The sequence below is a fragment of the Temnothorax americanus genome, unplaced genomic scaffold, assembly GCF_048541705.1.
Source record: "Temnothorax americanus isolate GAGA-0224 unplaced genomic scaffold, ASM4854170v1 Scaffold3, whole genome shotgun sequence".
In the NCBI taxonomy this organism is placed as follows: domain Eukaryota; kingdom Metazoa; phylum Arthropoda; class Insecta; order Hymenoptera; family Formicidae; genus Temnothorax; species Temnothorax americanus.
In genome coordinates, this window is record NW_027509442.1 from 6,632,758 (window position 1) to 6,658,250 (window position 25,493).

The window sequence follows — 25,493 nt, forward strand, 5'->3', positions numbered from 1 at the left end:
AATTTTGTAGCACTTAAGGAAAGTATACTCTTGATGAAACGTAATGATAAACCTGTCGAGATTGTAACAAAACGCTTCCGAACACTTTAGCATGCCTAATACCTTATTGTCGTGTCCGATCAACGGTGTCTCCGCCGTAGTTTCGTCGCTGGAACGATTCATGTACGGGTGTGGCGGTGGCACGTAAATCGGTTTAGAATGACTAGCGACTTGCGCGTAAATCGTCGGCTCCTGGATAGGCTGTCTGCGCGTCAAAGTCGACATGGGCAGCAGCTGGGGCCGTTGGATGCTAGAGATTTGCACGGGCTGGTAGCAATTCGGAGGTATTCGTCGGTTTCCCCTTAGCGCTAATTCGACGTATGTTAGCTCGGTGCCCTGCTAAGAACAATATTACTCTCATAATCTGAACAACATAATTTAATCGATTAAGAATCCGATTCGGACATATCGATATCGGATTACGTACATTTTTAATAAAATCGATTAGTCGATTTATCACAGCTGGGAAAAGGAAATGAAGTCATAACTCTGTGAATTAGTAAATTAATTGATTAGAAAGGCTTCAAAAAAACGCGAAGATTTTATACTATAATAATTTTGGCATACAGATATAGAATTGATATAATATTTTTGAAATAAATAAATACGAATTGTTAATTGTTGCTCAATTTGTTACGAATAAAAATAATATTGTGGGTCTGATCTAAAAAGTTACTTAAGTATAGTTCTTTTTTAATTAAGTGCAAATTTGTTATATTGAGCTGTATTTACTTTCAATGAGATTTTTATAAAAACAGTAATGCTTACATATAATTAGAAATTAATTGTGACTCGCGACACCTAAATGTTAAATTTGCTATTGTCTTAGATTCATAATTACTGAGCTTACGTTGTTTGCTGGTGTGAAGGTATTTGTTTCCGGACGTTGCTGTTGCAGTACGTATCGCGGTGATGCGCTCTTGCATAGCTCTGCATATGAATTCTCTATGATATAATAAAGTACAGGAATTACTGTTACGCCTTAGAGTTTATAGTTCGAGCAGTTATATATATATATGCGTAATTATAAAATAAATTAAAGCAAAAAGCTCGTTTTATTATAAATATTTTTTTATATTTAAATGAAGAAACCGTCAACAAAGTTTTATATGATAGTCATGCATCGCTTGCTAGTGTTATATTCTTACTAATAAAGAAACCTCCCAAACTCGAAAATTTTGATTTTGATAAACATTACAAGTATGATTACATATACATAAAGAGGTAAATAGACAAATTTCGAAATTCAATTGCAACTGAAAAACAGATTATAAGGCATCTTTTATAGAGGTATGTAGAGCAGTTTTTTGCTTTTCTCGATATATCTCGAAAAGTATTTTAAAAATATTTTACACAAAAATTTCATGGTAAGAACACTTTTATTTAAGCACATAAATAATATTTTGAAAAAAATTATTATTTTTGGGTTCGTGAGATTTCTCTTGTGAGATAATCTATTGATGATTGAATTGATTTATGGTAAAGAGCATTCCGGCAATTAATAATGATGATAACAAGAGCGATTTGTTTTACACGGGGGGGGGGGGGGGGGGTTTATCATGCAATCACCGGATAAACCAGATCGAGGAGCATGCTGCGAAGCGAAGTGACAGGTATTCTCGCCTACCGTTCGCGTGTGGTATTATATCGGGATTCTTCTCAAAGCTCTCGATGCTATCGGCACTGAGGGGCAAGGTCGACGATTTGTCATGGGGGGTCGAGGCGCCGGTTCCCGACGCCGCCAGGTTCGCCATGCCGCCGTCGTCATGAGAGTCCTCCTGAGATCGAGGTCGATAACGAAGTTTGACAGCCAGCACGATCACGAAGATCACCAGGAGCAGCCCCGCTGTGGCTCCTACCACCGCGCCCAATAGCGGACCAGACAGCGACAGCATAACTGGCGTGAGGGCTGTAAATTGTGTCCAATTGTTTCGGGGCGAATACGAAGAAAAGGGGAGAATAATGACGGAGAGTAGTCGAATTTCGCAAAGGAAAGTAAAGTAGCTGCAATAATGATCCTTTGAATTTTATACTACGATAACTATCCCCATTGTCGCTCGACCGAGAAGTGCAGGAAACATCATAATAATCAGTACATTGCAGATAATAGAAACTTTTCGTAAAATATATTCTATTTAAATTTAAATTAAGTATTACAGATATACATTAAAGTTAAAGATATTTTCATATGCGTTGGAGTCTGCCTAATCATTCCTGCAGTTTATCACGATTTGAGTCATTTACGGAATGCAATGACAATTTATACCCCTCCTCCCTTGCCCGTTTTTACCGGAAACAACATTTGTCCAATCTTTAAATATTATACAAAAGGAACGACGTCGTTACGCTTTCCGTCGAGGATATCGAAAACGTGATTTCTTATCTTGCATATTTTGCAAGAGAAATGTGTTAACAAAGATCGGAAAATGCATAAAACGCGATAAAGGAAACTGCTTCGCTACGTCGCGATTTCTTCGTGAATGTCGATTCGATTATGGATAAAGCATTTTCGATAACACAAAAGCGGCTTTGCCGTGTCTTTTGTACGATCACGGTACGTAATCCTTATGGAAAAAGCTCCGAGTTTTGTTTACAGTTCGACTACTTTTATCGCGACTGACCGAATCAAGACAATCGCGTTGCCCCAGATTTGCGAGAAATCAAATGCGGCGCTTGATCTTTTCGCAGAGAACTCGCCGCATGTCTCTTCTCGTGCAATTTTTTTCTTTTCCTGCTGCCAATAATTATTACGACAACTCTTGTCGACAATAATTAACAATAATCATTCTCATCGTTAATTTACTATACAAATAATTTTTTTTTACTATGTTCGCTAAGAAAAAATATATTGCGACACGATCTCGTGAAAAAAGGAAGGAAAAAAAATATATGCGCGTCTCGCGTGACGGAAATATTTATAAGCGAGTGTCGCTCGTAAATTTATAAATGCAAATTGTGACAGATTACGACGATCGCGTGAGTTAATGCAGGTGCTCGCTCGCCTATACAGTGTCGGGGGTCGTTACTCGTTCGACAAGAGGGAAGCTTAAGGGTTGCTCGAGGAAGACAACGTCCTTTGATGAAGAAACGAACGACGACGGGGTGAATGCGCCCCGCGTGTTCGACCGCGAGGATCTTACGGATACACCCTTTATTCGGATCCTTTTATTCGCGTGCGATTAAAGTCCGCGGAAAGTATATAGCTGGCAACGTAAATCCAACTCGGAAGCGGGAACGCCATGGCCGCAAGCGTTACAAGTACCCTGTACGCGTCTGATACCTTGGGAATACACGCGATAGGTACGCGTATATATGCGCATAGGTATATGTGTACGTATGTGCGGCGTATAGACCGTAAAAAATATCGTCGTAAAAAAATGCGCGTATATAAGGTATAAGGTTTTCTCTTAGCTGATGTGACGCGATCATAAAGACAGCTTCGCCGGCTTCGCATTGGAATCTACCTCTACGTGGTAATATTCCCGGAGTTTATCGCGACCTTCCCGATCGATTTACGGAATGCAATGAGAATTTATAATACCTCTCCCCTCCTGCCCGCATCTTAGAAATAATTGAATTATATTGTCCCGGCGTTGTTACTTCTGTTACTACCATGGCTGTGTTAATATCCGTCCGAGCATCGCTAAATATCCGAATAATTCATTCGGAATATAAAAAGAAAAAGAAATAAAACGGCAAATTAAAATTCTCTGCATTTTATCCCGGGTTTTATTCAGAGTATAGCTTCTATTAAAGGTTCATTCTCTTGTTCGCAGATATTTTCAGTTATTTTCGTTTTAAAACGTGGTGATCATTACAAAGTTGAAAATCCGACAAAACTCGCTTTTGCGATTAACAGATAGATATTTAGCCAGTAGAAATTCGATTCTCGAGCGACAGCTTCGCGACTTTTTCAGCGAAATGCCAAATCCGCGTACGCCATTTTCCGTAAGAGGAAAAGCCCGAGGTTCATGGAAAAATAATCCCTCTCAAATACGCAGTCGTCGAGTGTTTGCGCAGATCATAGATCATACAACCGCATTAGCAATGAATTTGGGATTCAAATTCACTCCATTCTCAACTCTCCTGCGGTATACTCAAGTTCGAGGCTAATCAAAACCCACTTATATCCGCGAACTCTGTTAAATGAATGCCTCTCCGCTGGCTCTCGTCCTTGTTCCGGGCCCCCCGTTTCCTTTCCCCGCCTCTTCCTCCCAAAGTAATATTAAAGCCAAGGATGCGTCAACATTCGCGGCTATCAAACTAAGCTAATGACGATTTGAATTCATGCTTCTGTACGTGCGCGGAAAATCTATTTTGTCAGATTTGCGAATCTTCAAGTATATCCTTTTACTTGAACGCAGTTTCGAAGAACAGTAGGGGAACATTATGGACGCGCGGAAGTTCTTCGCGAGAGTTTATATATGTATGTACTGAAATATATTATAATATGCTTGGTTAAGAATTTTATTGTTTGCAATTAAAGAAACCGTATCGAGTTTTTTAATTAAACTTGAAGAACAGCATGTTTCGTCATAGCGGATACAATAAAAAAGATAACGGAAATAATAAAAAAATAACTTATATGTTTTCATTATACAGAAAATCAAATATATACTTTTTGATCTTTTATTAATTGACGTTTTCGTAACATCTGTCATTTTGTAGCATCGGGTTTCTCAATTAAAGATTTTCCCGAACGCGCCTTGCGGAGTGACGTTTTGTATTGAAATGAATAAATTTGTATAAAATAGATACAAATCAAGAAGCACGCAATGTGTGCCATATTCAATCAATGTTTGCGAACTTTTTGTAGTCATAAAATGAAGCGAGATAAATGTAACCGTCTTCGAACACCAGATTAATTTAAATTAGACCTTCCAGATTTATTTCGGACTTGTCTTACGAAACACCTCACGATACAATAGATGGATGTGAACAAATCTCTGGGGCATGACTCTAACTCTTCGTACAATAACGCCGCGTTCCGTTGTGCGCGTCACTTATATATACGTGCAGCTTCATTGTCTTCGAACTTAAGCCGCTTTCGGTGACCTTATCTATTAATTTACGAAAGGTTAATTGAAAGCGCTATTCCTGAAATTTCCTCGTGCTACACGTTAACGTTGCCTCGCAGAATCTACTTCGTTCGGGAAGCTTAAGAAGCAGCCTGCTGTCTAGCGCGTGGCGGAAACATTGCAAGTAAATAAAACATTGGAATTCGCGTAAATGCGCTTAAAGTGTCTCGATAAAGTCTATACAGCGAGATGCCTCGATACATTTCGTAGAATACGTTACCGAGCTGAAATTTTTATTAAATTTAATATGTCAACGTACAGGGCAAGCGACTGTGTGATTGCACATTCAAGTTTTATAGTTTTCGACACTTCCGTTTAGGGATAACATTTCTCACGATACTTGAGGGATATTCACGTATGTCGCCGCTGAAGATCAAGCTGGAAGATTGAGCTTTGGCCGCAGAGCAATTTCGGATGAATGCTTCTCGACAGGATTTACACGTACACGGCGGTCGCCTTAGCGGTATCCCTTCGAAAGTTCTTCCGACTTTGCTCTCACGTGCGCGTGGCTAACTGCTCGCGTGATGCGCCAGGGTAAACCGACTTCCGCCAAGAAAGCGGCGAAACCTTCGATTAGCGTATCCGCGCCGGTTATCTTCGTCGTAACATCGCTCGTACATATCCATGACCAGTGACGAAAGTGTAATGCAATAATCGCATAATCGCAAAGATCAAGTACACGCGTCACGTTACCGGGTATGAAATACGCCGTGCGCTAGCGTGGGTCGGGACTGTTTACGTAAACGATTTTCCGTGGGTGTCATCGCGAAAACTAACAAACGCGGCGGAAGATAGTGGATTATTACATTCATTTATGGTAATGCTTGTCACGCGGAGGCACCGCTTGAACTTATATAAGAATGTTTTGCAGAATAGAGGACACATATGAAAATACGCCACGTAATAAATCATTTGAAATTTATAACTTCCTGTGCTTTTTGAAATAAATTTATAGAGACAGCGACCATGTTGATTTAATGGTATACGAATTTTACATTTATACGGATTTAATGAAGTTAATGTGAATAGTTCTCATTTATTCCAATTTTCACTTATGCATAGATGTGAAACTAGATATAAAACGGATAAATTTTTAAATGAGACGAAAGATATTCACAATACAGCCGAGAATAAAGTCTAAATTATAATTACTTTGAAATAACTAAGTATTATATATTTTTGTAGTACGCGCGCCTCGCGAAACGTCTAGCGAAATTAGATTTTTTTTCATCTCTCCTTATGTCACCTATTAAATATGATTAATATGCAGCAGAGAAATGAAAAGAATATGATCATATGTCTGTCACACAACGTGTTCAGACATTAACACAAACACATTAACGCGCTTTATTAAATAAAATTGAATTTAATATATAAATGATTTCTTTGATATTCTAAATATTGCCGCAGCATAAGGATTTGCTGCATTTAAATATGAACGAAAAGCAGCTCCTTTAAACATTTTTAATTAAATGTACGACGGTGACATCGCGCACCAACAGACTGTAACTTTTTCCCCTGTTCGCTAAACTTTACATTTAAAAAAAAAAAAAAACAAAGAGAAAAGTTTATATTCAATTAATTAACATGCAAAAGCATCAGCAGTACTTTTTAATTCATACGCACTTTTTCTTCTTGTATCTTAACTTATATACGTAATATGGAAAAATTAAGGAGGATACACAGTCACGAGTACATGCAAGAAAAATCCGCTAGCGGAAGTTTGAGTAGTTGAAGAAACTCGAAGTATAATCACAACTAATATAGGCGGTAACAAGACACATCTACTAAGCCTGATGAAGGAAAATTTTCTTACAACAACGGCCACGTGGCTTAACGCTAACACGAATCTGGCGCATGCAAGATCTGACCGTATCGTACAAACAGTGTAACAATATATTCCGCAAGTCAATTGCGGAATTCCCTTGGTGATTGCCTTTAACTCGATGGTTCCAGTTCCTCGATGGACGTGGTAAAAAAAAAACATGTGGTACGTGCGCAAAACAAATATGCAAATTTCGAGATACTTCGTGATGAATTTGCCGAAGTGTTGACTTGTCGGGCGGTTTCCAGTTTCCACCGACTGAGCATTTTCATCGCGAACGAATCGCCGCGCTGTGTAGAATATTAGTCTGTTACGCGGCACGCGTTGCGCTATTCGGATAGTTTTTCTACGAAGCGTTCGTCGCAACAGCTTTTCCACCGACCGTATAGATAGAAGTATAGACGAGACTAATATTGACTATAATAATTGGTTAATAGGAAGAAATTTTTATAATCTATTCAAAAACAAAGACATGGAAAGATAGCGCCAGTTTAAAAGTAAACGAGCTTCTTGCTCAAAACAAGAACTGCAGAATTTTCTAAAAGAAAAGATAAATTCGCATAATAAGAGAATCGATATAGCTGTAAATTATTATTCTATAAATTTCACGCGAAGATACTATTTTCTGACTGCTCAAAACTATATCACCGTTCGGTTAAAGCTGAGGGAATGGGGACGTAAAAGTACGTAAGGGATTAAACTACTGTACGACATCGCAAGAAGCAATTACATACAAGCGGATGTGATCAAAAGATAAAACAAACGAACTACTTGGGCTTTCAAATGGCTAGAAATAAAAACAGAAATCGCAGACGACCTAATATCTGATGCTTATTCCTCCTTCGTTATGTACATAACTCTGATCTATTTTACTGCATCACGATTTTCATATCTATTACTGATAGCCTTAGGGATAGTTCGGGAACAGCAGTATTCGAACGGTGTAAATTCAAACGGATAGTAGAACGAGTATACTCGGATGAACATATCTCTCGCGAGTATGAGTCGTTTGATTTCGGAATCTCGCGAACGCGATGCGACGGCACTCTTCTCCAAGGCGTCACCGGCCGGGAGAAGGACAATTTAAATTGTACAAGTGGTAAAGAATCGACGATAGTCGATTTTTGTAGCTCGCCCGAACACAACGACGACGTCGCTGCTCATCGCCGCTTCGACGAGCCGTCGCGCAAAGGCACCATCAGGGACACAATAACGGCGGGGGGGGGAAGGGCGAGAGCATGGGGCGTGAGGGGCGGGGGTGCGGGCGGATTGGTAGGACGATCCATTGTGTATCTGTCCCCTACCTGGGTAACGGTGGTGCTCCTTATTGGTATTACCCTCCTGAACAAAGTGCGGACTGTGGAGGACCGTGGCGTCGCTCATGGCGTGCGCCGTCATGATCCTGAGGGACAGCATGAGGCCGGACGAGCTCCTCTCGGCCGGCAGATTGGTCACCTCGAGCATGCTCGGCGTCAGGCTCGTTGCGGACGCCAGCAGCCGTCTGGTGTCGGCGTCGAAGACCTGCAGGACGTAGGTGGCCGTGTTCGCGTCGAAGTACTCGCTCTCGGCGCAGCTCACCCGCACGGTCGTTCGGCTCTCCTCGCGGATCGTGCAATTCTCCGGCGAGGGTGGTTGCGCCAGCCTCTCACCTGCTACCGGAAGTGGCACAACACACCAGCCTCAGCCTTCGTCTAACTGATTCGCGAGCGCGCGAGAGGATAGTTTCGAAGGGAAGCGGGGAAGTCGAGGGCAACTTCGACGGCAACGCGAGGCCGAGAGTCGTTTTACGAGTAGGGAAAATGAATGGTGGGAAATCACGATTGGACAATAGCGCGGCCTGGTATAGGCTTGTTCTAAGCAATGAACTTTGGGGTAATCGACGAGCTCGTGTCATGTTGCGATTAAAGACAGACTGACGAACAAAGCAGTTAGGAAGTGTTCTCGTCTGTATATAGATCCGAGAAATCGAAGGGTTGGAAATTAGAACTTATACAATCTTATTGTAAAGAAAAAATTCAATCGCAGGCGATATGTCTTGTTTCTTTTATGAATTTCACGAATTTTGTGGTAAAAGATACGCATCAAGATTATATCGATATTCAAAGTTTTCGAAATTGATAAACAGGATGCTTTTATGTAAAATCACAATTGGACGCATGGAACAGCTCGTATATTCGAAAATATCCTACGTGTTCGTCAATGTCTTTATCAGTTGGAAATGGGGAAAACATTTATCCAAACATTCATTCAACGCATTAATTTCTCTTATATTTTCTAGACCCGACCCGGCCCGGTAAATTCTAAATTGGATTTACTTTCGAGAAGATTGATTGACCGCGAAAATAATCGGCATTTTTCACTCTCGTAATTTACTGCAATCCATCGAGGAATCGTCAAGACATGTAATACTTGAACGAACGGAGCTTAATCAGTCGTAATATTGCCCGTCATAATGCGGGCCCTCGCGTTTCCGCCGCGAGCTTGATGGCGCGCGATCTCTTCGAGAGAGCTCGATCACGCCGATGGATTTCCATGAAATGTGCCAATCGTTCGTCACGCTGTGCGCACCGACGTATTTTAATGCAAAACGTCAAAATGCAATCGATACCTGCCAGTCATCGAACGAGACGAGCCGATCCGTGCGCGTATTTTTGGCATTTTTATCGCCTCGAAAGCTGCCATTCGAGCGGCGTGCAGTCGTTTAACGCGGTCTACAGCTTTCATATTGCGCGAGCAAAGTATATCTTCTTCAAATGTCCAAGCCCGAATTCGGATTTCAACGAATGTAAGAAATACACATTCGTTTTTCGTTAATGTATATACAACTCTCATATTAGTCTTCTAAAAAAAATTCGCGCGATATCTCTTCCTTCAGTGCGATTCCGTGGAATAGAGTTTAAGTAACTAAACATTTTAAGAACCAAACTTGCGGCGCTTTCGAGCTCGGATTTTTTTCTTCCTTCGCAAAAGCAGCGCGTATCGCAAAGTCTTGTTAGTTCAGGCGGCGGCGGCGGCGGCGGCGGCGGCGTTGGGGTCGGATATAAATCGAGCGAGAGTAGCGTAAGGAAAGGCGATTTGTAACGAAGGAGGGCCAGCTGATGCGAAATAGGAAAGCCTTTTATAGTCTGGTTTACCCCTATATCTCGGGATCCCGCTGCAGCCCAGGCCGCAGTAGAGCGGATAAACGGCGGAGTCCGACGGGTTCCGCAGCCGCCTATTAGCCGCGCATTATTAACGCGCGTAACGCCGCTTAACGTCTGTCTACGTGCCATCCACAGGTTAATCGTGAGCAATTAGTTAGAAGAATGCGGCAGAGCGGACCGGGGTCGCCGGCGCTTAAATTAGGCCGAGAAATTTGTTTAATGGGGTTACAGCGCGAAGCTAAGTACTACCGAAAATGCAGTACTCGCGCGACGCGGATGAATTTAGGAGCACCAGGCTAAAGTATATTCTAACAGCGAAATTTTAGTTCTTTCAGTTTAAGCATCATCCCGATTAAAGGAACGTAATTTGCGCTTGGATTTTATTTAAATCAAGATATTTATCGTTACATTGAAGAACAGGATCATGAAATATTGAAAATATATAGGTATGCTTGAGAAGAGGTTATCTCTTTATTAATTAACGTCGGATTCGTGTAAAATAAATATTGTGCCGATAAATAATTATCAACGAGCTCTGATAAGTAAGAGATTTATAACAAGATTTTCTTCAAGAGAAAAGAAACAGCAAGATAGATGCATTTACCTTTTCGAGACAGCCTGTGTATAATATTGATGCGTGCAGTTATTACTAATTATCTTGTTTACTTCGCCTTTGAATTGCCGATATTGATTACGTTTATACAGTGGCTTTATGATCTGTGTGATTTTATAACTACCGTATATACTATCTGATCCAAAATTTTTCTTCTTTTCATCATAATGACCAATTAAATATGAGCCTATTTTACACTCTAAACATTTAAATCTATCTCTTTTGATATATATATTAGAAATTGTAGTTTAAAAATAAAAAAAGAAGTTCCTAAATGTCCCTATTTAAATGATCATTACGATCAAAAGAAGAAAAATTTTGGATCGGATAATATATACGGCAGTTATTAAACCGGATTATAAACCGTTGTGTAAACGTATAGTCAGTAATTATTATCAATAATGAAAATGAAGGTACGAAACGGTCATTGACGACGAGCGATCATGCGTCGGTGTACATCTAATAATTACGTACGTTTCATAAGTACGTCTGCTACAATCTCGATGCAGTTCTCTACACGTAACTCTCTAGCACGCTTACAGCTTCACATGACATACGTGTGCTTTGATTGAAGTAAAGAGATAATACCGCCATATATAATGATGAATAGACGCGGATTTCGGACGGACGGATCCAATATCATCGTAACTCGCAAAAAATGTATTTGTTTCAGACGAGCACATATGTTATACGGAAAAAGAAAATTGTATACATATGTGATCCATTATATTCTGTCAGGTACCATTATTACCGAAACATATAATATCATTCGTTCCTGAATAATATTCATATTCGGAAAGTTAATAAGCGTCACATCATTGTCAAAGTATTTTGTGTTTGTGATAGCGAACAAATGATAAAAATAATATTGTATAGAGTATAAGCTGAAGTGCACAAAATGACGGATTATTACATGATTTCGAAAGAATGCTTTCTTCAAGCAGCTTTCATTATGAATTCATTATGATTCTTTCTGTTGTAATAACTTCGTAATCTAACTGCGGCTTGTTCGATTGTCATCGTATCTTAAACAGAAGTATTATTAATTTTTTTTTTCACCTGAGGAGGAACAACAAAGTCACGTCAAAGCAGATAAAGTACCGCGCTTTCTTCGGAATATATACATATATCTGTTATTGTAAGTTATTTCTTAGTATTTTTGGTTAAAACTTAAATTTACTTGTTTTCAAATAGATTTCGGATGTAATGAGTCGCTCCCTGAGGAAGTTATAAAATATACACGTTGGCAGTGTGTAAAAGAAGATCAAATAAATAGTTTATTATAATTTATCGTTAAACATACATTTAAACATTATAGCGTCAGTGAATATTCTATGTCCCATTTATTAAACAGCTTCGCTTAATTGTTCCCTAATTAAATTATGAGCTACATTTCCGCCACGGGGGAGGGGGAGATCGAATTCCATTATATAAACTTACTACTGATTCGAACTTTTCCGTACGTATATATCCTGTAGTTTGTTTGTCCAACTCCGGGCGGTAATGAGGAATATCTAGTGTAAAGTGTCTGGATGATCTCGCGCGAATCGTGAACTTTCACGCGGCCACTGAAAAAGCCGCTGAAATCGAGTTACGATGTTATTGCACGAGAGAGGATCAACATGTTCACACGAGCTCTACGATGCAAGGCCGTGCGCAGCGTAGCGAACAGTGCTCAAAATATTAGATCGATTCATAAGCAATATCCGTCTACGATGCTTCCTTTATATATCGCGCCTTCCATTTATATATTCCCGCATGCATTCACGACGATATTCGTCGCTTTACGCCGCGGTTGCAAAGTATACGGGCGGTATTGTTACGGCATTGGCGCGATCGGGAGACTACGCGCGAGCGACTATTCAATAAACTATCGAGTCTATTACGCCGAGATTGAGAAGATTTCTCACCGAGGGTGAGGGAAACGTAATTCTGATATTACTTAGATAATATTCAAAATCCTTCGACGTAGTAAAATAAAAATTTAAATAAAATCTGTGTGAAATTAAATGTCTTAAATATCCGTAAAACCACATATACATGGATCGAATTTCTTTATAAGTAGTTGAGAAATACTTGTAAATTAGTGAACATGAAGCGTATATAAAAATGTATCTGAATTTTTAAATGAATTACTGCTGTTATAATTTCTATGATTATTATTACTGTTATATCACTATTGTTAGCGTTATTGCTATTGCAGTTCTATCACAATGAGAACTCCACTCGAAACACAAAGCTGCTTAAAACTCCGCGGAACATCCTTCCAATCTCTATCTATAACGATACCGCACCACTCCAGAATGCTTCGCGTCGTTCGAGGCTTTACTTATGAATCGTCTGGGCAAGTACATCGTGGACGACTTCGTGGTCGATCGCGGATCGACTCGTGATCGATCGTTCTCTCAGTACGGTTGTTCGCGGCCGGACGACTCACCTGTTCGCCTCTCAGGGAGATTCAGGGTGGTGGCGCGAAAATGCACGGTCTCGCTGCGACCTTTGGCGTTAGTCGAGTAAATGGAAACCTCGTAGTTGCTGCCGGGGTCCAGATTGCTGACGGAGAAGACGGGCACCTTGCTCGTCTGATTGTAGATGGTCGTGGGGCCGCCGCTCTTGCCGGACCCGGCCTCGCGGTCCACCTGCATCGTGAACTTTTGCGGCAGGCCGCCGTCAAAGCCCTCGATGCATTCCACGTAGATCGAGTCGGTGGTTTGATTTAACAAGGAGCAGTTGTGCGGCATGTCCGGGCGGCCTGTTGAATTCGCGCGCGATCAGCGTCAGTAACGGACACGATTCTGCGTGTTGATTAGCAACGTAATTAGCGAACGCGAATGAATGCTTAATTGGCGAATTTCGAAGGTATTCTATGATACTCATAGAGGAGAATATCTGATCCGACAAAATTGATCCCGCAAACGATCATGATGGTAGGAATCGTTTGTATAGTGCTGGGTATCGTGAGAACTGTGTTAATTAATTTAATCACGTAATTTCATCTAATATTTAAAAACGTAATTGGTTTAAATCGGTATTGTTTAATTGAGAGACAATTTCTATTCTATTTTTGAATTATTTATATACCGTTGTATATTTGTAGGAAAATTTGACACAAGAATTGATCTCAAATGCCCAAAGGAATAATACTGTACATCCAGTTACTGGTTGTTCAGTTTTTATCTATACGCGCAGTTTCACATAAAGTTTAAAGACTCTCCACAAAATGAAACAATCACCTATTTTTCAAAAAAGCTGCTGACAGAGCAACTGTCTCACGCGCGCTTCTATACAGATTTGATCGCCTCTTATAGGCCGATACGAGTTTAGTTTGAATTTTCGTTTTTGTCCGAGCGCCGCGACTACGGTACTCAAATTGACATGTCCCTTTTACGCAACGTTCACTTTAATGACGGTTTTTATTGCTTGTTCCAGTAGTTTAGTGCCAAGTGCAGTACTAAAAATGCGTTTGTCATGCACGTATTGATGCCCGTTGGTCTACGACCTGTCCCGACCTTTGCGAACGAGGGGGATTTCCCCTCGGCGGAGAACGGATTCTTTCGCGATGTGTGTAAAAAGGCTTGCGTCCCTTAACCCGTTTGCACGCGAAGCTTTATGCTTACTGCGGCGATAAAAATCTGGCGATATCTCTTTCCAATGTTTTGCGCGAATATATTTCGAGCATAATTTTCTTGGTATTATACCATGTTAAATTGACTGTACTTTACACTGTATTAAATATATATTGACCTTCATCAACAAACCGCGTATTAATATATGCGCCGATAGTTTGAAATATTTATAATATAAATCATAATTGTGGAAATCGAACATCAATAGAAAATAATAATACAAAAAATCTTTGTAATAAAATTTGCAATGACTTGCTACTTTTCTAATATTTCACGAGTGTATCTGGGAGTTCTTCTGTTAAATGTAAAGTTATATTGATGCATCAAAGATATAATAATGTTTAATATAAACTGCAATTGCAAAAAGTTAGTTAAAATAAAGAACTGACAGTATTAATAAAAAGTTAACAAATGCATATATACTCGGTACAAAACATCGCAATTCTCTTGTCGTCGTAATAATAGACGTAAATGTAAAAACGGTTCTGAATTTACTTTCTTTCTTATTTTAAATACCATTATGTCTGTTAGCTTTATATTAACATTTTTGACTTATTCCCGAGCATTTTAAAAGTACAAGAAAAAGTATTACAAGTAAAAAATTCGAGGAGCGCGTTGATTTATTTTCGTTACATCGAGTTCCCTTTCCGGTTTATCGAGATGCCGATAATTCGATGAAGACGCAGTGAATTGCGGAACGCGTTGCATTTATAATTTACCGGATGTCGGGTGGTAGTGTTTCGACGACAAGAAGAGTAAATGCATCGAATCTATCGAATGCGCTTTTCAAGAGTTTTAGAACGGCGCAACATTCGTCTACTAAAATCGATTGCTGTATTATACTCTGAAAAGTTGTGTCGCAGCTGTGACGTCATCGAAAGATTTATCCGTCTTCGTTCCGCTTGTGATTTATTCGCCTGGTGGCGACAATGTTAATATCAGCGATTTGCACCAGCCGTATACAAAAATATCAAACGTCGCATCATTTATGCACATGTCATTTATGTAATTTACATGTTTGTGTTTTAATTCAGTCGCGCTTCAAAAAATTCAAATGTAGCGCACGCGATTACGATTCCAACTCAGGTAATACATTCCGTTTATTGCATTATTTAATTATGCCCACTTTAGACTATTTGCATGCAATAAATTTTTGTGAAATTATTAATTGCATCGTGTAATTGGTTTCAAAATGTATTACGCAGCAATTACAATGTAAAATGCAGTGACGCATTTAATTACGATATATCCAAGCACGAAAAACGCGTCTGTATTTTAATAATTCTTATTTTCGGTATCGACGCGCAGATAAACTGATGCTTATGTAGGGACGCGCGAATGAATCTAAATAGTCGTAAATATTTGTCAGCAAATCGATCATAGCGAAGAGGAGTATACGCGCATCGCGCGAGGACATCGTGAGACGTATGCGGGCCAGATCCGAAGCAATTTTTCAGAAGCCCAGTAAGGTCGAGCACTTACCAGCTGGCACGATATGGTAGACGCACGGCTCGAGCTGAGTGCCCTGGTCATTGCTGCCCCAGCAAAGGAGAGTGCCATAGTCCAGCTCGGTCATCGGTGTGTAGGATGCTGTCGAGCGTGTACGGTCGCTCGTGACGTGCGCCTGAGGTATGTCCACCGCCTCCATTGTATTATTGAATTTCCAGGTGAACGATACTTCCGACGGGTTCGCCTCTAGCTCGCAGGGGATCCTCGCGGTCTCCTGTCGCGCCACGCCAAATACCTTCGTCTGGCCGTGCTGGCATACTGGCACGACTGGAAATGTAAATGTTGGTTCGTGCGGTGAGAATGTAAGCCTCGCGTCGGTCGCCGCGAGTTTATCTTTTACGACAGCATCGATGCGACGATAAATGTTATTTGATATAGCAAAAGTACACGATATCTGTTTCGTGACACGTCAAATGATCCATTAAATTATTAAACTTTAATAATTCGCGAGGCACGTAGACAAAGGGGATACAACGATCTGGACAAGAATCTGTGCTGTTACTTTCTAATTGTGATCGTTAAAGATAATAATAATGAAAATGACGAGTTTTATATTGAGCCATTGATAATAAGAGAGTTACTTAACGTTGAAAATTACTTGGGATGAATTAAACCTCAACAGACGGAATATATAATGCAATCAAATATTCTTAGCTTATTTCAAAAGAATCATATAACATTCTTTCATATAAATATATAGATATAACATATAGGATTAATTACTTAATTTAATTAAACATTTTTTAAATTAAACGAAATATTATAGTTGGCGCCTGTTTTGCAGTGAATATCTTTCATCTAGTAGATACATCAGTAACAGGATTAGATATTTTCGTCGATGGTCTGTATCGAGGAATGATCGACATGTAAATTCTAGTATACGTCGAAGGCTAATATGATTATTAAGCACTACCCGTAATTAAGCATTAACGATGGAATTCATGTTCCTGCACCATTCCCGAGTTTCGTGTCAACCTCAGTCGACACGGTATCTGATATCGCCGTAATATACATAATACGCAATATACATGTATATATCCTGTAATCTACATATTGCAATGGTGCGCCATTAGTAGAGCATGTCTTCATTGTTCGGACAGGGTGGGGGGCACTCGCATATGTTCTTGAACAACGTTTTCCCCTATTATATTCTCCAGGAAACAGTTACTAACATCGTTTCACAATTCATGGCAACTAAAAGTACATTGTTACCCACTCGGTAAGAAAATAAGCCTGCGGCTGCACGCAACTCATTACGCTGCGGGAGAAAAAAAGTGAAGAAAACCCCGCATTTTCAAGTATGTACTTTGCGAAATATTCACAGAGCGCAGTTCGCAAATGAAGAAACTGCATATGTAAATATGTTCAAGATACTTCCATATTTTACCGTGCTAATTAACTTTTTCTGTCGTAATATAAAAATAATAACAATATAGAGTCTACGCTTTCTATCGAAATAAACTTTATACTTCTTGTTAGATTATATATGTTAGAAATAGAAAAAAGGATGTCGAGATCGTGGAACCTGTATATGTATAATCCCTGTATATAATCCCGTGAAAGATATACTGATGTGTATCTCTTCTGGAAGCCACTTGACAAATGGATCGTTTTGACAAATGGACCATTTTGGCAAATGATCGATTATATCTTTGAGAAAAATGTATTTCATGGAACATTGTTCGAAACACAAATTTTTCTCTGAACTAAGATAACGACGTGACAATTAAAACAAACGAAAGAAATGTATTTAAGTGTATACACATGCGTTACATTTTTCCATTTGATAAAATTCTTTAAAATGGAAAGATATACGTATAAAGTGAGAATGTTTCACAGGATCCACGGTCTACGATTTTTATCATAAAATTATCATTAAAATTGAAAGAATTCCAGCTTAGTTATTACGTGTCCGAACGCATTCATCAACGACTCGGGGGGGGGAGGGAGAGGGCGCGATCGATCGTTATCTCCGGTAGTATCTGCAATTGACATTCACTTCCACGAACGAAAGAAGATATTCGGTGTAAGCTGACAAAGGGTCCCCTGCGACCTCGGCTCAGGACGGAAGTCTAGTCCGTCTCGTCTGGAAATTCAATAATACTTTGGACGTAGAAGTGGAGGAGCCGTAGAGCATGCGGGATATCCGGCGCACATATAGAGACTAGAACCCTTCATTGATTAGATCAGTCATAAAATTCCGGACGGTATCCGGTGCCTGCGTATTGCATCCCCTTTGTACTTTGCACAGTTGTCGAAAGACGTCCGATCTTGAGAGGGAGGGAGAGGGGGGAAGACGCTTGGAAAGGGATGCCGCTCCGGACAGCGTCCCTGTCCATGCATCGCGCAGGCTAGTACGAAAGGCGAACCTTTATCCTCTTATTCTGGCGATCGTCGAAAAATATCTTAGGGATGTCATAAGGTTGCAATAAAGGTCACGAGTTGGAGAGCGACGAGCGTTACGCGATTACGTGCCGGAAAGACGGATTCGCGTTTCATGACAAACGCGATTTCGTATTTCCGCGTGTACGCAGATATCGCGCAGTGCATTCGCAACGTAATAAGCAATAGCGAGCTTTATAAATAACCGGTCGAATAATACGTATACCAATCATTTATCGTAACGTCCTCTCGCTTGGAATTCTCTCCATGAACTGAATAATACGTATACCAATCATTTATCGTAACGTCCTCTCGCTTGGAATTATCTCCATGAACTGAACTCGCGGAACTGTTAGGATAGGACAAGCCACATTGTTCTGTAATACTCGAAAGCGCGCACGAACTTGGCGGAAATAAATTAATATAAAAGTTTACCGCGAAAAATCTCGAATGCTCAGAAACTGCGCCGCGATCAAAAGAACTTACGGAACACATCGGCGAAATGGACTTACACAACACGACGCTGAGAATGTAAAGTGCAGATTTTTACATCGAAATTGTTGATGATAGTTAAACTCGATGCGCGCGCACAACCGCATATACGCGATCACCGCGTATCCCTACCGTTTTCGAGAAGTGGATTGAACTTCCGGTTTAAGAGGAGACTTACTCCAAATAATTCGTCTCGGCATCAAATAGAACTTGTTTTCTGGTTTCCCGATAAAAGCGAGCGTCGAGGACGAGTATACGTCGCGATGTCGCGGAAACACAGGATATCGCGATCGATATGGTCGAGGCACTGACAATAACCAATTAATGCCGGTCATTAAGCATCAGTGACAGATCGCTCACGCCAAGCGTCCGTGCCAGCTATCGAAATGATATCTGCGCCGTGTATGCATAATTCAACGGGCCGCAATATCGGCTGCATCGTGAAAAATGCACGTCGATCTGTCGCGCGTGGATCGCATGGACATACGCGTAGAAGCGAAGTATGGAGGGTGAGAGGGCGGGGGGGGGGGAGGTTTGCTTTTTGTTCTATTTGGGAATTCGGTCGGTCCATCTCAATTATCTAACGAGAGCGAAACAGCGTCGGGTATAACGTATCCTAAATATTTCGGGTCTATAGAGATGTTTCGAATATCAAATATGATTGAAAGGTCCTTTTAGCTTTTTAGACCGTACGTGATGAGAACTAAATACGGAATTAATTTATTTTTAATAGTTTTGTTCTCTCTCCACGCGATATATAATCCTGCCATACATATATAACTCTTATATATCAAACTAACAGTTCTTTTATCATAAAATATAATTTTATCGTCTTCTATATAATTTCTTTTTCCTACATAGTGAAAAAATTCCAGCAAAAAGTGTCGTTGACAATTTCAGGTTGAAAACTGGAAAGAAATTTTAGATTTATATTCTGTTTTCAATCAGTTATTTCTGTCAAATTTTAAGTTTTGAATTTTTAAAGAAGTTTTCGATTTGCTGCAGTTTGTGTGTAACAATAACAATTTTGAGATGGTTAAGAACCGCGATTATTTATAGTATATGAAGCGAAGAATAGTTTCTACGCGCATAGAATAGATTTAATTCCAAATAAGAGTGTCTAACACCCAAAAACACCTTACTCGAATATAATGTATTTATACGCATGCTAGTTACACTTAACTGGGAACGGGCTGTCTTGTTATTACGCGAGCGCTTACGAACTTTTGTCTCTCTTAGGGGAGAGTAATATATATATATATATATATATATATATATATATATATATATATGTAGGTCTGGAAGTATGTTCCGGGACTTTTATTTTTGATATCGGTATATTCCGGGACATTTGGCAGTTTCCAGGACTGTCCTGGAAAAAATTGATGTCCTACGGCATTTTTTGGGACAGTTTTTTGAATCTGATTACATATATATGCGTTATATTCCAGGACTGTACATTTCAAAAAACGTAAACAGTCCCGGAACATACCTCTGGACCTACATATATATACATATGTATGCACATATATACATACGTGTGTGTGTGTTTGTTTATATGTATGTACAGAGTTAAAGTCTTTCCGAGTGTCTGACGAGTATACGTCTTTAGAACACGCGCGGAGGACGTCGACCCAAGAGAGTAATCGGATATCCTGCCGTTGACAGATTCCTTAGGAGATTTAACGGTACATTAGTCCCGGAACATCCTATACAGGCCGATAGGGTACCAGACTCGGCATATTATTCTATGTTTACGGAATTTGCGTCACATGAATCTTCGTCGATCGCACAGGGGGGGGGAGGAGGGGGAAGGGGCGGCCTCGCGGGCGTACATCATCGTCGCGCCGCGCCGCTGAGATTCGTAAGAACGTCGCCGGGACGTATATATACGTCACGGGAATTTATAATAATAATAATCTATGGCGTGCGTGTACATACGTGCGTGCGAGACCGCGCGCGAGTGGCCATTACGTCAAATAACGAAGATTTATGCTCGCACCGTGGCGACGATGTACCGCTCGCATATATAGTTTACGCAGGCAGGTTCGCGATGCAACTATTATATATCGAGATATACCCCAGATATTATGGATCGAGCGTGGCCGGGACTTGAGATGATACATGTGCGTCGATGCCTTGCTTAATCAGATACATTAATTAGCTTGGCGTTAATGGACCCAGTTAGATGCGCGGCTACGCGCGGGGTACCGCGTGTGCAGTCGCGCGCCGCGTCGACCGATCGATGGATCTTCGACGCGCGTTATCGAGCGTCGTAAGCATCTCACGCGCGCGTCGCGCATGATAACTATTATATCGGCACGACGACACGACACGACGATACACCGTGCGATAAGGCTTGTGCCTAGGCATTCCCGAAGTATTCGATACCGAAGAATTTCACGGAGAATTTTATCTTAATTGAATACCTCGATTAATTAGCGTTAATGAGCCGGGTTGCGCGCAATCACGTCGCAGCTATCGGACGAGGGGTCTTCAACGGGGTAATTATCGGTCGACATATGCCGGATTGCCGGCTGCATGCAACACAATGGCTTTCCCGTGAGATATTAATACAGGGGAATAATTAATTCGTCCCGGCATTCCGCCGAGAATCTCTACCCGGTATACCCTCCCGGAAAGCTGAAGAATCGCTCAAGGAATTTCGCCGCAAGCCACCTAAACGTCAGCGGGGGGCGGGGGAGGGGGAAAGGGAGCGGCGTATATTGTTAAGGATTACAGATGGGTGACGTTACGTATCGATCGATCGCCCATCCGGGCGACGTCTTGGCTCGGCTTTTTTCGCGCGACTACATAATCTATCCAATCTATCACGGCGAATAAATCAAAACGCTCGGCGAGAAATCGAATTCACTTTTGCAGCGCGAATAAATGTCCGGCCCCGGCGGCTACGATAAATTCATTGACATATTTCATCCGGGGCAGCGACGGCGGCGGCAACGACGGCGGTACGTGGCGGCGGCGGCGGCGGCGGCATTCTAGTTTGCGCCGTCGTGTAATTAAATTACAGCGAGCGAAATCTAAAGTTAGCGAAACGAATTCCGCGAGAGCGCACGTATTGTGCCGATAACACGCCGGCTGACCGATGACGTACGTATCTACTTCCGTCGCGTCGGGAATAGAGACGGTCGTGTTTTGGATCGAGCCAGTTATAAATCGGCACGATTTTGTTGCCATACGCGAAATAAAGCGCCCATAACTTTTACCGTATCACGATAGTCGGTTATAGCGTAAGTTATACGTAATTCGCCGTATAGCACACTACACGAACATTTTAATCTCGGCTTACTTACTTATATTTATAAATTCGATCGAAACACATAATCACATTCGACGTACGCTAATACAGGCCTGTATTGGACGAAAGATTTGTCATAAAAATTTTAGAAAATAATTTTACAAAATATATTGAGAATGATACACCGTTAAATGTTAAAGGATAAAATTGAACCAATATCTTGAGTTAAATAACATTTTGTTATTTTTAACTGTATGTTAAAATTTATTATTTTGACACAAAATAGTATTATTTTAGCTCCGTTGTTTTAATTAAATTAACGACACATTAAGTAGGAGTGGCGACTTATAGGAATGGTTAAAAATGACTCAAAAATTGAGTATAATATGACACTAAATATTTAACGGTGCAGTAGATTACGAAACATAATATAGAGATTGTGTTTCTCTCGAAAATAACCCTTCGAAGAATTTAAAATTCATTTTGAACCTGTCTTAACCCTCCGTAGTCACACCGGGTCAATTTGACCCGAGCCTCAACTTTGCTCGTAAATATCTTGCGCGCGTAACTTGAAAAATGGCGGGCATGCCGCCCTCTAGCTGTAGTTCAAAAAACAAAAAAAAATAAAAAAAAGAAAGAAAAAACAAATTTTTCGCAAATTGTTTTTATATGTTAAACATTCCTGAGGCCCTTCTTTTTTTATAGCAATCAATTTAGCAATATCGCAAGTGTATTCGAGAATTTTTTCAACACAATCGGTGGATAAATGGTCAAATGGCGAACGGTCAAAGTTCGTCTCGAGTCAAAACGACCCAGAGGACTTCCTTGTTTGTAAAAATAGGTGTGACTACGAAGGGTTAATCCTTTTGCAAAAGGTGCCATTTCTTTCTTGCCTGAATCATCTATGATAAAGAGATTCTGAGAAAGCAATTCCAGCAAGTCAAGAGAATAATCGCCTAATAAAGACGAAATCTCGTCGCTACTACTTTCTTATCGTTCGATTTATATTCGCGCTGAATATAAAAGTGTTTAATATTTTATTCGCATTAAGGTCTCGCATAGAGTTCACGTGACAAAAGTGCGGCGGTTATATTAGAAGCGCCACGAAATTGCCGCGACGTATGTAATTAAGTATTAAATCGCGCAATTTCTATTTCAGCGACCTGGATTATTTTGCGCGCGGCTATATCGGTTGAAAGGCCGTGTGTTCATGTCATGTTCGTTTTACGAAACCGCATTGTACGTCGAGAGAAAATGAGATCGCTTGAAGAAACTTTGCACACGCCCGTCTCGTAAGAAGTATATTATGATAATCTGATATAAAGAGTATTTTGATGATATAATATAAAGTATTACGGCACTCCGCTTTTTTCTGCAGATACTCCCCGGTACCGGAGTTAAAAGAGCTTAAAAAGAGCAAGAGTCACAAGGTGACTTTGTACTCGTAACGCGAACTCCATTTTCTCGGTGTATCTTATTCATACGGCATTAATACACACTTTTGACAGTAATATAAAACAATAATTCGCGTATACTTTTATTATCAGAGATAAGTTTTCTGATATGGGTCAATATGTCTCTCCGACTGAAATACGTTGTGTCATCTATAATTGAATAAACAGTACCACGGTCCTCGTGTCTATTGAATATTTAAGTTTCCTTCAAGCTTGGGAGGACAAGAGCGGCGCGTTTTTTTTTGTCGTATTATTCTCGCGTCACGCGAAATTTTATTAATGTTGCATATCGTGTCTCAGTGCAGCGCAATGCTGCGCAACGTGCACATATAATTTTCTTTTCTTTTTAAATCCTAATGTAGAGTAATATTAAGTTTACATATGTAAGCCAGTTGTCGACCAGTCGCTCCTGGCTAATTACTGTTATCGCTTTTAATCGCTCTGCGTTCCAGTTTAAAACCCTCCGATTAAGTGCGGCGTTAACTTCAACGAGTAGCAGAACGGCAAGAATTTTTAGGCCCCATCCCAATAATTACGGGTTGTTACGGCAATGCTTGGCCTTATAATTTGCACGATACTGACGGAAGCTCGAATTCCGTTCGCACAGAACGCAATTACATAAAAATCGAGCAAAGATTCAGTCGACGACAATCTTCGCTTGGAAAGTTAGTATCGATTCGTCTAAGGCAACGTACACGTCGAGAGAAACTTACACGTGATCGCGTTAGAAAGACGCATTGCGGGTCGATAAATTTTTAAGCATCGTGTCCAGAAAACGCAGTTGGAATACTTTTAAAGCACTTCTCGCCAATATTTCGCATTATCCAACTTTACTGTTATCTAACGATTTACAATCGTTACATTTTTTCCTTAATGTACATTACTTTGATTAATTAGGATCGACAAATTCGTCTGCTCAATAGCGTTATTTTGTAATAATATTTCTGACCCACTTGACCGATTTGGATTCATATAATGATATTTTTGAAAATGAAACTAATTTTTCTCCAAATCAAATATTCTGTTCTTTTCAAATTATCATTTTCTTCAAAGATACATATAACAGAATATTCTAAAATTATATATAAAACGTATTATATATGTATATTCAGGAAGAATACAATACCTTTCGCAAATATGCATATAATTTTGGTTCAAAATAATTGAAGTCTTTATAGGTGCAAATATAGGTTGTCCGAGAAAATCTGCGAATTCGTGTGTGCGAACGAGTAACGTAGCTTAAGATTTTAATTCAGTTTCAGCACGTATAATTATGCGCGCGGCAAGAAGCTCCTCCTCCGGGCTCTGCCGTATCCGAGATCTTAAGCCGCTTAGTTAGCTGTAAAATAGCGAGGCTGCGCACCCCGGGGGAACAAAGAAAATACGGATTATACGGGAACATTCGACGTTCACGAGACTCGTCCGTTTACCCTGCCAAAAGGGTTATTAAAACCAATATAATCATAAGTATAATTACGCGAAAATTTTGCGTAGTTTTCACCGGAGTTGCCCCATCAGCACAAAAATGCGCACACATGCATTCAGAGTGAAATTTTTGTGAAATACGTTTTGATGAGAGAGAGAGAGAGAGAGAGAGAGAGAGAGAGAGAGATGCGTGACATCTTCACTGACATATACCTACTCTTGGAAAAAAAAATGAAGTCTATTTTAATATAATGTTGTTTCAACAGAAAAGAATAGGAAAAATTAGCATAACGGCGCATGACAGATTCAGTTGAAGCTTTAGTCGGAGACATCCTGCAACGTCAGTTAAATAATAAAGGCGGATTTCGTTGATACTGCATTCATAAAGCGATGAAACGATTAAAAATTCCATTAATGCTTATAACTTTTCATTATAATTCAAATCGGTTCGCAATCCGATAGAATTCTTTCATATATATATTTCTCTCGGATTCAAAATTCCATAAAGTTAATAATACACAAATGTAATTTCCAAATAAATTTAAAAACAAATTTTTATCGCCCTTACTATTACGAGTGTTTATAGATGCTTCTTGACATATAATTTCTTTCATCAGTGTAATCTTTTTTCTTTCTTTCGATTTCTTA

The 25,493-nt window shown here is 40.1% G+C and overlaps 1 protein-coding gene and 1 long non-coding RNA gene across 7 annotated transcripts in view; one reads left to right on the plus strand and one right to left on the minus strand.

Moving 5' to 3' along the window:
• LOC143900274 (uncharacterized) overlaps positions 1–25,493 on the plus strand; it is a 192,847-nt gene that overhangs the window by 8,954 nt on the left and 158,400 nt on the right. The window lies entirely within an intron of this gene.
• The window catches only part of LOC143900236 (protein turtle homolog B), a 236,933-nt gene that overhangs the window by 5,526 nt on the left and 205,914 nt on the right, over positions 1–25,493 (minus strand). The window contains exons 11-16 of one of the 6 annotated variants that reach the window (XM_077411337.1): positions 15,807–16,100; positions 13,136–13,450; positions 8,247–8,591; positions 1,667–1,948; positions 890–984; positions 103–375 (exon numbers count right to left, since the gene is read on the minus strand). In XM_077411337.1, the coding sequence (XP_077267463.1) occupies positions 103–375; positions 890–984; positions 1,667–1,948; positions 8,247–8,591; positions 13,136–13,450; positions 15,807–16,100 (1,604 nt within the window). Of the gene's footprint in view, positions 1–102; positions 379–889; positions 985–1,666; positions 1,949–8,246; positions 8,595–13,135; positions 13,451–15,806; positions 16,101–25,493 lie in introns of all 6 variants that reach the window. The other 5 variants (XM_077411336.1, XM_077411338.1, XM_077411335.1 and 2 more) reach the window with 5 other exon arrangements.